Consider the following 14,278-nt stretch of genomic DNA (forward strand, 5'->3'; position numbering starts at 1 on the left):
GGTGATACCTGTGCAGCATCCCAGCACTAACAACTGGAGTGGAGGCAAATCTACTGCATACAGCCCGAAAAGGGTCTCTGAGTGTTTCAAGGAAATACAAGGGCTCTGATGAGGAGAAAAAAGGCTATATGATCTCTGTCACATGAGTTCTCGCCTCCTACATGGGCAGGTACAATTCAAAAACTGAACCATTTTTCACAAAGTAAAATGGAAAGAGGGGATGTCCTCCAAAGGAAGGCTAGAAGACGGATAGGGGCTGAACTCAGATTCAGAGACAAAACCACTGGCCGAATGATAATCCCCATAGAACCCCCCTTAGCAGAGAAAGGAGTCGACACAGAACCAGATTTCCCTTCTCCAACAGTGTTGCCAAAATGTGATACTGTGGTGAGCAATGCCTTAAATCTGCCAATGGAGGTAAAAGAACACCCAGAGTTCAGTAATCCAGGTAGCATGTCTAATGAGGGCTCATTACACAAATATTAACTTCCCTGTTTGCATCAGTGAGAACAGTCTCAATGGAACGAGGAGCAGGTGTTATAAGAAACAAGGTACAGACCGGAATATCATATCTAAAGCAAGCCTTCACTGTAAGCTAACTATTAAAAAGAGCAAGATTGCTCTTAAGTGGGCAGCTTGGAATGGACTTGTTAGCTCTTGTAAAGAAAACAACTCTAAAAAATTCTGGGCTACTGTAAATGACAAGCAGCAGCCCGCAAACAAGAGCGATGGTTTGGGCTCCAACATTAGACCCCAGAGTTGGGTTGACCATTTTAAGCACATCTACTCCTTTGAGAACCAATTGCCCCATGAGTCTGATGAGCCTTACCCCTATTCTCCACTAACCATCAGGTTTCACCTTGAGAAGGTCACAAAAGTAATTTCCTCCAGTCCTCCAAATAAAGTCCTGGTGCCTAGGAGGGGTTCCCATTGGCCTGTGCAAAGAAAATATTGATTTGTGGGCCCCCATCATTACTACCACACTGAATGCTGTAGCATTTTGTGAGTTTCCAAAGTCCTGGAAGCAGGCAATCATTGTATCAATCTTTAAAAAGGGACTTAGATTTAGACAGTACCCCAGTTGCAACATGCCAGTTTCACTCTTGGATTCTGTGGTCATCTGGCAGGCCGGGAGATTCTACACAATATGGAGGATTGGGTCGAGCACAATGGGATTCTAAGTAGGGCTCAATATGGATATAGGGATTGCCTAGGGATCCAGGAACAATGTCTTAATCTTAATCTAATAATGGGGAAATAAACGATTGCCAGGAAAAGTTCATTGTATCTCGCCTTCAAGGACCTGAGGCCCCATTTGATAGAGTCAACCGATCCAAATTGTGCGTTATTCTTCATTAGATTTGAATGCTACAGAATCTGGTTGATTTTTTATGTGCCGTGCACTGCGAGGTATCAGCAAAGGTGAGGTTTGTTATAGATAGGCAATGTACATCTCTTCCCCTTGATGCGAGGTGCCCGCCAAGGGTGTGTCCTGGCACCGATTTTATTTATTTTGTACATTAATGATTTTAGTTCTTTCCTCATTAGTAATTGTAATGATTTACCCCAGATAAAATCTAATCTAATGCTGGCCTTACCATATTCTGACGATGCAGCCTTGCTTTCCCACACACTCAACAGGCTACGGGTCCTGGTTGACAATTTTGTATCTTTTATGAATAATCTGAACTTAGATTTTAACATTGCTAAGTCGCACTATACGGGACAGCAGCCGAGAGAGCAGGTATACTGCGGGGAGCTGCGAGTGCTGAAATAGACACCGCGTGAAGGGAACCCGCGCTGTCCTCACCGAAGGGGCGAGTTCGTGTCTCTTGCTAAGTTTTTGGTTTATTCCTGCAAATAGCAGCGGATAACTACGGAGACTGTCTGGTGAATTATCACATAAGATATTTTTTACACTTAGAGCCTCACGGGAGGGTACACCTTAGCGCGCGCACACCACCGAAGGACTTTTTGGTAGGTCCTGACGAATGCTGAGCAAATTGCAACCAAAGCAGCAGAAACATGTTGACCAATTTTTGATATTCAACAGGACTCCGGTTCCTTAACTCAGACCTTAACTCAGAACCTTGCGTAGTCCGTTCACATTGTTTTTAATCTAATGCAGGTTGGCCATTATTAAAGATTTTTGTAAAGGCTACAACCTCTGCATTTTTTAGCACACTTGTACACTCATTTATAGTCACATTCTAATTTGGGCACTGATACACTCACCACATCCCGCTCTGCTGTAATCAGGCGTTGTAGCACGCTGGGGGGACATTCGGTCACCCCAGCGGGGACCCAATGATGAAGCATGTCACCAACTAGTGGTGAGTGAGGGTCCTTCAAAAAGAAAGGATTTTTCCCTTCCCCTTACGATAGCCTTGGGTGATCACTGCACCGAGGGGAGCTTGTTGGGTATTCACAGGGAGATAGATAGACATTACTTTGTACATGCACTTGTGGGAGTATTGACCACATTTACAGTACAGAGCGAATAAACAAACTTCACAATTTAATTTTGGTAGCACCATCCTTATTTCCACTTAGTCACTCCTTTGTTGTTATTCATGAATTTTATTGGGGTACAGGAGTGTCAACTCAGGCCCTTTCTCTCTTGTTGGTATTAACTATACCCATATCTATCAAGGGAAGTAACATTACAAAGGTCAAAGAATTCTCCATTTTGGGAGTGATCTTTGACATAAACAATAGTTTTCTGTCCTTTCTTACCAATCGGTGCCCATGCTTCAATTGTGCTGTGGGGCTTTGTTCGATGTATCCGCTAAAGTAGGCACCAAACCCAAAATACCCTTGCTGGAAATTAACAAATTAAAATGCTGACCTGTTCTCACCCATGGTGCTGACAGATGGGGGTTCAGAGACTGCAGTAGCTTTAAAGGGGAAGAAAATCATCTTTGCAGGCAGCTGCTTGGTCTTGGTCCGGGCAGTCTCAGTATTTTATGCATGAAGAATTGGGTTGGCTTGTATAACTGATCTAGTGGGTCTTGCCTCACTTCTTCTCTGGGCCTCCATCTGTAGTAACCCAGAGGCTTCTTTTACTCATGAGATCATTGAGGACTGTTTGTCCTGTGATTATGGCTTAAGAATCCCATGACTGAATTACATACGGAAATCAGCAGAGGAAAACCAGAATTATTTTCAAAACTGAGTGTCATCTCGAAGGGGTACATTAGTAGTATCAAAGATTCATTCTTGAGCAGAGCAGTGTTCAACAGGGAACGTAGTTAGGGTATGAAGTCCTACACAAGAGATTTGATCTGTTTACAAACGATCAAAGGTGCTGAGCTGTATGTACTGTAAGTTGATAACACAAGGGAAAGGGCATTGATGACGAAATTCCGTCTAGGAACCATTAGACGCTACTTAAGTTTCCCCGCTGGTCAAATGGACCCTAAGTCTATTCTGCTCTGTCTTTGGTATGAACCATCTTCCCAAACTTTGGACCATTTTATAATTTTATAAAGAATTTAGGTAAAACTTTGTATTGCCAATTCTTAAAAATTCGTTATTTTTATATTCGAATGCTCCCGAATTAAGATGTTTGTCATTTTGTGGGGGTCTTCATGAAAATGCACTTTATTGGCGTGATTCAATTGCTTTTTTAATACAATGTATTGTCTCTGTTATGCTCCTCTGGATGCACTTTCGTAGCTGCTATTGGTTTGTTTTTGATTATACTGTGATATTGAGTGTTCTCCATTGAAGTGGGAGCGATTTTGATATTTTGTATTATCTTTCACCTTGTCTTTTTTTGTTTGTTTTTTAAGCATGTTTTTTAAAATTGTTAATGGAAGTATCATCTGTATTTTGAAATATTGGTTTGCTCTTTTATGCTTATATTTATAATCGAATAAAGATATTGCTTTATTCAAGAAGCAAGGTCAAAGATAATACCATACCCGGCACCAATGCCAGCCGCAAAGTCGCCCTAATCATCAGCAAGGCCTCTAGCGGCAGAACCAAAGTCAATGAGGTGAAACCAGCATCAACAAGAGCAGGAATTTCAACTGCCACTGGGGTAAGAGCAACCAGCAGTGAAGAGGTTGAAACACCTGAAGCACCTTGGGCATCAGAGGAGAGGTGTGATGCAGCGGCCAGGGCAGCTGACTTCGGAGCACAGGATTTACGGTTCGATCCCCAACTCCGGCAGCAGCTCAGCTCAGCACCATGTGACTCTGGGCAATAGCTCACTTAATTTCCACGACGGCCCCCAGCGCCTTGAGACCCGTAAGGGGGAGTAGTTTGCACTTTACAAATACGGATTAATATTTACATTCACACACTAAAGAGACCCAATGGAGGGCTGAATATCATCACCAAAAACATGTGTGTGACCACTGTCATGTGACCTGATCAGCACTGGGTGGCAAGAGGGCCAAAAAACCATGTAGCAGCACTGGGTATGGTCAAAGTCGAAAAGCGAGGCCACCAACAAAGATTCCTGCCCCTGGAGTGGGAGCAGGACTAGAAGGGGAAATGCTTCTTTGGAGAAAAGAGGTGAAAGAATCACCAGAAATAAGACCCGAGCGTGGAGCCGAGTTTTCAAAATTATTCTGGAATTCGGACCAGGTTAGGCAACAGCCACCTTGATCCTCGTGGACCTTTAAAGACATTTAACCGATCACCAGAGGAAAATGAGAGAAGGTCAAGTAGGAAGTTCATAGCAAGAATAGGTGCAAACTGAGCACCGAAAATAAAATCACTGTCATTGCAAATATAAAAATCCAAGGAAAGAACTCTAGATCCTCCTCAAAGGGTTTGGAAAAACAGAAACTGGCATCAATATTGCGGGTGGCACAAAATATGGTCCAAGGCGTCTCAACTGGGAAGGAAATGGAGCCAAGGCACCATCTGCTGGAACATGAGATCTATTTAAAGTTTCCATAACCGTTCTAGCGTCTTGGAAGATGAATCTTTAGGTGAATTTGAAGGTAAAGGTGCAACCAGAAATAGAGATATGAATTTATTACTAATATGTACAAAACTGCCCATTAGCAATGGAAACAATGAATGCTAACTGTGTATGGTGAAACGTGTTGAAATACTATTTACACGTTATCCCACTTTTATGTTGATTTTCACTGTACTATCTCAAATACAACTTGCAATCACCATTCATCACACTCATGATATTACTGTAAATCAGCTGACCCAGTCTACATGAGGGCCTGACGAAATCATGGAATTACTGAAAATCAGCCGACCCATTCTAAAAGAGGGCCTGGGGGTCATGAACAAAGATTTACGACAGTGATAATAATATTAAAAATAATGATAGTAATAATAATACAATTATTAATCATTAGTGCAAATGCGATCGAGGGTTCAGCCATTTGATTCAGTAGTGGGACTTTTTCAGAAAGCCTTTACCTCCATGGTGTGTGTCTTTCCAGAAGCAGTCTGTCCATAGGCAAATATGGTGCCATTGTATCCTGCAAGCACATCTGGAAGATAAAGAAAAGAAAAGAGTGAACACCTTCACCAAAGGCCTATAAAAAATACACACAGCCTGTGATGTTCAGTCCAGGTGTTAACACATCAAAGGCAGTTTTGTTCTCTGATGCCTTATAATAAAAAAAAGACCCGATATGAGACAACATTGAGCTAACACATTGCACACCATTCACAAGCTGCAGTTTGTAGTACGCAAAGTAGACTAACTACTCATGTACTACAAAATACAGTTCAGAAACCTAGGACTTGGGCTCTCTGCCTCGAATATCTTTTCTGGGCAGAGATCTTCACCACATTTATGAATAATTCCACAAACTTAGATATACGTTTTGATAGTATGCGTGGGAGGGACAAAGGCAAGAGGCAAGAAATGGGGAATATTTACTACTAAGTAAGAGGGCTTTTGAGAAGTGGGATTTGGGAGGGGGCAGAAAACTACTAAACATACACCCCTAAATGAGTATGACAATTTCAATTCACAAAATACACTTCTCAAGTTACCGCAACCCTAGGGGTGACAAATCAGGTGTAAAAGTACTCCAGCCCAGCCTTGGTCTAAGCCATGCACCACACATGGCCGAATAGGCGACGTTACAACACATGCAATACATCGCATGCCATTACAACGCAGTCGTTACAACAACTGCATTGTTACATCGCATACCATTACAACGCAAGTCGTTACAATGACTTGCTGTAGGGGGCGCTGGATGTTGGCATAGTATAATTTACTATTCCAACTCCAGTCTGTGCAACAGTAGCAAAGTTGTTTGATTTTAAATCCAACACCTTCTGCCCCTTACAGCAAGTCGTTGTAACGACTTGCCTTGTTATGGTTCGCGATGTAACAAAGCAGTCGTTGTAACAACCATGTTGTGATGGCTTGCAATGTAAATGATGTTTCCTGGGCTTAGCCCCACAGACCTCCCCAGACACTCTGACCGGATTACCCACTCCTAAACCAAGGCACTGCCAGGGGCTTGGTTATCCAACGGGGGTCTTCCCCATGCAAGCCTTGACATGCCTTGATTGAAAGAGGTTTCTCATGCTCTCCAACCTTATCTCAAGCTCACCAGTCCCATCACATAGTGATGGTGGCAGAAGGCGTTTTCTCCCTCACTTGGAATACTCCATGAGGTGCTAGGGGTCTGCAGGCGATGTGGAGCAGGAGGACTTCCTTTCTAGGCTGTGGTGTCAGTGTTGTTGCTAGGATTTATGGAATGTTCTATAAAATACATTTTCCTTGCCCCTCTCCTAGCGATAGATCAATCTTCATGCTTCTAAGGACAGTGTGCCACCCTACTGCTTTTGACACTCTAAGCTGATGCCAATTTTTTTTGTTTTTTTGCAGAGTTTTATATATCGCGAACTTGACCCGAATCGGGTATCAGAGCGCTTTACATAGCACCAGTTACATTACATGAGGACACACATTCATTTTTGTTAGGCACAGGGAGATGAAGTGATTTGCCCAGAATCACAGGATGTTCAGCGTCATTGTCGAGACTCGAATCCAGTTCCCCAGATTCGAGGTCGACCGCCCTAGCCGTTAGTCCAACGCCTCTCCTTAATGTAGCTTTGGCTCTGCCTGGCATGCACGGGCTCTTCAGTTTGCCCCTGCCAATACAGTGACTAAAGACTGCAACCTTCAAATAAATGGAAAGCAGATGTGGGTCCCCATCAGGAATTGCCACATCCACTATCATAACAGGTTAAGAATCCATCCTAGAAAGCAGCTTAGCCAAGATGATGAATAGATCTATTAAGTGGCTGGGCTTTAAGCTCACAAATCACTTTACAACTTTCAGGATTTCCTATTCTCAAGCTTCCCTCGGCTCAAGTATCCAAACAGTCCCATCCCTGTTCTTAACATGCTTGTTTAAAAATGCAAGATTGAATCACAGCTATTACTGGGGGCATAAACTAGCTTAATACGATGTTTAAAGATATGATACTATCCATTACAATATTAGCTTGTAGCAAAGATGACCATCACAGATGATATGAAACTCTGAAAGGAGCTGTTCCTTTATGGCAGTATTTGAAAGTTCTGCAAAGGTCAATATTGTGTGATCTTGGTAAGGGAAACCTAGGTCGTGTGGCTTAAAACAAGAAGAGTTATTCCTGTGTCAGTGACATTTTCTAAGAAAAATTGGTTAAAAGAAGTAAACATCCGATGAACAAAAATAACTGAGACTTTGTTACAATTTTTTTAGGAAAGAGCCTTAAGGTCGCCGTTTGACCTTGCAGAGGCCATAGCACCAAAGAGCCAGTTTTTTGGGTCAGCAATCTATGGCACACAAAACCATTGGCTAAAATGGTTTATTCACTAAAGAGGACAAAACTACTTCTCATTAAGGAGGCTGGTCTGTTGGGTAGAATTTTGTTGAGTTAGTTGTTAATGTAGCGCTGGAAATGGCTTTAGAAATCACTTCTTCTGCACCGTCTTCTGAGGGCTCAAAAAATCCTACACAGGGCTAAATAAGAATTTGAATTGAAGGATGGACATATTCAAGTCTATTGAAGAGATGCCATGCGGCTTCCTTTTCAAAGATGAAGGTGTCACTGTGCATTCTGCAACTGTCCCAATGTTTTGAAAGGCAGTGCTTGGAAGAATCTATCAAGTTTAATGCACCAGGAAAATAGGTATTCGAATGATAACACATATTTTAATTAAACTTTAAAACGGAGTTATATTTCTAAGTCTAGGAGGCAGAACATTAAGCACTGGCTGAATTATTTCTAACACAACAAATGATGGTGATGTTATGATAAGAGATATTTAAATGTATGTGCTAGGTTATCAGGGACCAAGCTCTCAAACTTAGTAATGGTACCAAGGTGTGGATAATCGACTACACTGGCCAGGCTTGGCACATAGAAAAAGGAGTATGAGTTCCGATAACCGAAATTGACGAAGGCAACATGAGGCAATCAGTATGATCCTGGATTTGTGAAATCACTAGTAATTTTAGAGGGAGGGAAATACATGAAGCAAATTCCCCACTCAGTATAGAAGGGGAACATTTGCCAAGGACAGCTCTCCTGCTCCTAACCAGGATCTACCCACTAATTGTTTTATAATGTGAAAATGTCTATTTCCAGAAAACTCTAAGCCCACAAGACTCTCAGCAGGGATATACAACTGGTCCCCACCTCAATGCGTGTGAAGGATCAACCTCAATGTATCTGCCTCTTCATCGTTCTTCCCTTGTACGCAGAACGCAGTTTTGAGCATACTGTTCACAGTGTAACAGCCCCACAGTCAAGTCACAATCCAGCAAGGAAGACCGAGACCAAGCAAAATTCTTTTTAAAGGGGTGTAAATTTACTCGTGCCAAGGGTTTATCTCACTGGGAAGGAAGATAGTAAGTGTAGAGGTGTTCCTCTCCACTACTGAACCAAAGGTTGACTCACATTCCTCCAGACATCTGTTTGGGGACGTAGTTCCTGCATGCTTTGAGAGTGTTGCTGGACTGCAGCTGTACCACTTGTTTAGGTATTTGAATTCGCATTTAAGGACTTTGGACACAGCATTGCTAACTGTTTTGAGACACATGCCAACTGCTGAGGCTGTTGGACTGAGAATTCCCTTAGAAATAACTTTTGCAGCTCCATGTTCCCAGGGTGCTCAAATCCCTAGCCTGGGCAAAATAAAAATTAATGTAGGCATACAGAGAAACCCCACAAAATGGGACTAATTTAATTAATAAATACATGCGCAAGCGCGGAGATACCCCTACGGGGGTCGAGTCCTGCGCTATATAATAGTATAAATAAATAAATAAATGCAAGAAAAGGATAATTCAAAAGAGTTTTTGTCTTTCTAACAAAGCCTTCTTCAAGGCACAAACAGAATAAGCCGTCTCCCACTATCTCCTCTCAGTAACCCACTGCTTCCTTGAGCCAAGGTCTGACACACTAGCGCAAAGTATGCTTAATGCATTTAATATAAGAAATGCATGCTTCCACAAGGCATTGGCTCCCTATATATCTCAACACAAGTTACTCTGGTACCCTCTGCTCTACTCTTTTACTCTAAGTAGCTCTAGGTAGCCTGCAGAGGCGTTGTTCCAGCAGCGAGTTGCAGATCTGGCGAGATCCGGACCCAGCAGTTGAGTGATAAATTGCGTCCCAGGAAGCCAAGTAAGTCACCAAAGTATTGAAGGAAGTAAGAAACCTCACAATGACCATGGACTCCAAGCTATCGATAAATGCCCAAGTGGACAATCTAGAAAGGTCAAGCTTTGTTACTATAAAAACCGAGTTGCGGATCTAGCGAGATCGGGACCCATCAGTTGAGTGATAAATTGCGCCCCAGGAAGCCCAGTAAGTCGCACAAGTATCCAAGGAAGTAAGAAACCTCGCAATGGCCATGGACTCCAAGCTATCGATACATGCCCAAGTGGACAAAGTAGCAAGATCAAGCTTTGTTACTATAAAAACTCTGTGACCGATCTTCCCCATTTTGGGATTTCCACACAAGGACCAAGCTACCATCTCCCTTGTTCTGTCCAAACTCGATTACGCCAATAACCTCTACCACAGATCACCTTTAACGGCCAGGAAAAGACTACAATGGATTCAGAACTTGGCTTCCAGACTACTCTTACATATAAAACCACAAGACCACATCTCCCCTGTCTTGAAAACCCTGCATTGGTTACCGGTTGCCAGAAGATCCACATTCAAGCTATTTTTATCACCCAGAAAGCGATACATGGAAAAGGACTGCTCTTCGTCAGGAAAAAAAATCACCAAACACATTCAACAAAGGAACCTCCGCTCTAGAATGGCAACTCCCCTCAAAATCCCTAGATACCAGTAAAAACCCATCAGTGGCACATCCTTCTCTATTCAAGCAGCCAAACTATGGAACTTTTTACCCACCAACATAAGATCTACAGATAATCAGATAATCACTTTATCTTCAGAAAACTACTCAAGAATTGGCTCTTCCCCACAAAAGCATCATAAACAAACAAAAATATGCGGCATATCCCTCTGTATATAAGCATTTATTTGAACTATAGATGTCTAACTATCTTGTCCCGACTTGATTATGCCAGTTCCCTCTTGTTAGGGGCTAATCAAGCGGAAATTGCCCGGTTACAACGTGCACAGAATGCTGCGGCCAGGGCCTTGGTAGGCTTACCAAGGTTTTGCTCCGCAAAAGGAACAATTTGTGCACTTCACTGGCTACCGATGGCGCAAAGGATTGACTTTAAGACCCTTTGTCTCTCCTTTAAGATTCTCAAACTGTCCTCCCCTCGGATTCTTGAGAATCTTCTTACCCCTTACATTCCATCTCGCTTTCTGAGGTCTCTTGGTCAAAATCTGGTCGTTGTTCCACGTTTCAAGCTTTGCAGAGTGGGTGGACGTTCCTTTCGTGTTTTGGCCGCAAAACTCTGGAATTCACTTCCATGCCATATTTGTGCCTTAGATGACTTACTTAAGTTCAGGAAGGCTATCGAAACCTTTCTGTTCCCCTCTGAATGCTAGGATTTCTTCCCTCTGGTTTTTCAGTTGTTCTGTGTAGTGTTATGTTTCTTCTGCCTATCCTAAGCGCCGGGACGCCCCTTTGCTGGGGCAGCTGTGCGCTATAGAAGTCTGCTTAACATAACATAACATAACATAACAGATATGTACCTATATATGCGTATTGCTTTGTATAAACGTGTAAAATAATTGTTTAATGTGTATATATATATATATATATATATATTCACTGAAAAAACCATAGGTTTCACACCAGTTATAGTTAGGAATTAGCATTAAAAAAAACTAATAAATTCACTGAAAAAACCATAGGTTTCACACCAGTTATAGTTAGCTGGAAATTTTACTGACATAAAACCAATGAAATCCCACGTTATAGTTAGTTGGACTCACTATAACTTGCGCGTGTAATGCACTGCTGATGACATCACATATTACATCACTCATGACATGGTCAGTGACATCACTCATGACATCACTGATGACACCATCCAGTGAATGTGTGTGTTTCTGAAAAATATATATGTTTTATATATGTATTTGTAAAGGACGATGGAAGAATAAATGGTTAAATAAGTGTGTAAATGGATGTTTGTTTTTAAAAGAATTGATTGGTTAACTGCCTTATTAAGTGTATCTTAGTGAATACATATATTAGCGAATAATGTTTAAATATTTAAATATATGTATCAGTGTTTCACTTTGTGTATAAGTGGCTGCATGGTTTGGTGAGTAGCTACATGTGTGTGTATATGGGTTATTAGATGTTTTTTTATTATCAGTATGAGTGTCTGTATGGTTTGGTGGGGATGTTACTTTGCAGATAGATGCATCAATGACTAACTCACTGTTTGTATGTTTTTTGAAGACAGCATATGTGCAGGACTGTATGGGTGGATGAGAGTGTATATGTGTGTGTTAGTAAATGAATACCTGCCTCAACTAGTGTCTTTATCAGTAACGACATATGTTTTAATGTAGTATATGTGAGTATTGATATATAAGTCAGTATATGTGAGAGTGAGAGATTGAAAGAGTTTCTGTTTAAATAAGTATGTGTTTCTATAAGTGATTGTTTAAGAGAGTAAGTATGTGTAAGTTTCCTTAGAAGTAAGGTGGAAGTGTGTGTATATCTGTATATGTAAATAAATGGATGTTTATTAGTTTATTTGCATGTGTGAGTATGTGTGTGAGTAACCTTTTGATGATTGTCGGTGTGTAACAGGATGTATAGGTGTATCACTACATATGATGAGTGAGTATATGTATGAGTGACTATATAGAACTGTTGGTGAATGAGTGGATGTGTATATAGATGGTGGAATTACTGAATTGGTTGTTGTAACTGGTATGGGTATATCCACTTTTTTGAAAATGTTAGTTTCTATTTTTGAATATGTGTTTCAAGGGTTACTTTACAGTGAAAGGAGGTCTGTCACTTTGTCGCAAGGATAGTGTCATCAGTGATGTCATGAGTGATGTCACTGACCATGTCATGAGTGATGTAATATGTGATGTCATCAGCAGTGCATTACACGCGCAAGTTATAGTGAGTCCAACTAACTATAACGTGGAATTTCATTGGTTTTATGTCAGTAAAATTTCCAGCTAACTATAACTGGTGTGAAACCTATGGTTTTTTCAGTGAATTTCATAGGTTTTTTTAATGCTAAATCCTAACAATAACTGGTGTGAAACCTATGTTTTTTTCAGTGAATTTCATAGGTTTTTTAAATGCTAATTCCTAACTATAAGTCTCAGTTTATAAGTAAGACTGTTAGCGCTCTAGTTGTTCTTTAGAACACTCTGGGACATTCTGTCATTGGGCTATAGTTGGGCTACATCTGGCTGATATTTGGGCTACATTTGATTTTTTTTGTCTCTGGTGGCCATCTTTGGGCTACATTGGGCTACATTTGGGCTCTAACATATATATAGCCCAATGTAGCCCAATATATATTTTTTCAAAGTTAATTTTCGTAAAAACCACTGGAGCATATATCTTTAGACATAGCAAAGGCACATCGGGCTACCAGTTTCTACAATTTAGCCAATTTTTTTGTTTGTATATATATTTTTTTTTCTCGGAGCGCTCCCGGTGCGCGCCCAATGAGCGCCCCGGAAAGCGTAGTATTATGAAGCGCCCCAGGGCGCGTACCGGGGAGCGTCCCGTGACGTATCGCGTAGCCGCGTCCGTGTGACACGCACGGCTTAAGCGCACCCGGAAGTACTCGAGCGAATACGATCGCGCAACGTAAACATCTGATGCGCTTACGCGACGCGACCCGGGGCGCGCCTGGGGGCGCGTAGCGTAAGCGCGTCGGGTCATGTGACCTGAAAATAACACTTTTCATTGGTTCATAACAGTTTTGGTTTCATAATGATGAAGCCCCTGGTCTTGTGACCTGAAAATAACACTTCTCATTGGTTCAGGACAGTTTTTTTTTTCAAATGATGAAAGACCCCACCTTTTTTCCTTATTCTGACTTTGTCCTTTGACTTAGGAAGACCTGTTTGTACCTCTCTGTACCTTTTTGATCTTTATAATGGCTTCAGTAGCAGCAGCAGCTGGTGCATCTGCCCCACCACCACCACCACAACCACCAAGAGGACCAGCTCAAGATGACATTGGTGGTCAACAAGAGGAGGAGGAGGAAGAGGAAGAGGAGGATGGTGGAAGATGGCTGCCTGAACAAAATACCCCATACAAGCCCAAGTCACACATTGTATGGGAGTTTTTTTCACTCCCAGAGGGCAAGAAAAAAGTGAATGCGGCCAAGGTAACTTGCCTAATCTGTAAGGAACAACTGTCAAGGGGCAACCCAAACAAAAAATATTCCTTTGGTAACAATACCATGATTCAACATATGACCCGTATGCACCCTAACAACTATTCTCGTGCAGAGCTCAGGGAACTGGCCAGTAACCTCCCTCAGTCTTCAAGGACCACCTCCCAAAGAAACGAACCCACTTCATCGGGACCAGAAACATCAGAGATGATGCCTTGTATTCAGCCACGATTTGCTGATTTTAAAATCACTTGTACTGCATGTGGCAAGCTTATCGCCTATGGTGAAAAGAGCGTAAAGCTCATCGTCCTTGCAGGTGACAATCACAAGTGCCCCAAAAAGAAGTAATTTTTGGGTTTTTTGTTTTTTTGCTTCAGTTGAGCCAGTTTCAATTCCCTTTTTTTTGTTTCTCCCCCTAAAAAAATACAAAAAAAATATAAAACTGTTTTGAAAAGCCAAAAAAAGTACAAAATGTTCAAAAAACACAAAAAAATATAAAACAACAAAAA

The 14,278-nt window shown here is 41.6% G+C and overlaps 1 protein-coding gene across 1 annotated transcript in view; it reads right to left on the reverse strand.

Annotated features, from left to right (window-relative positions):
- KIF5A (kinesin family member 5A) overlaps window positions 1-14,278 on the reverse strand; it is a 660,796-nt gene that overhangs the window by 394,549 nt on the left and 251,969 nt on the right. Inside the window, exon 3 of the mRNA XM_086966580.1 lies at window positions 5,398-5,471. Coding sequence (XP_086822706.1) covers window positions 5,398-5,471 — 74 coding nt within the window. The remainder of the gene's footprint in view (window positions 1-5,397; window positions 5,472-14,278) is intronic.

This window comes from Lissotriton vulgaris, chromosome 1_1 (genome assembly GCF_964263255.1).
Source record: "Lissotriton vulgaris chromosome 1_1, aLisVul1.2, whole genome shotgun sequence".
NCBI lineage: Eukaryota > Metazoa > Chordata > Amphibia > Caudata > Salamandridae > Lissotriton > Lissotriton vulgaris.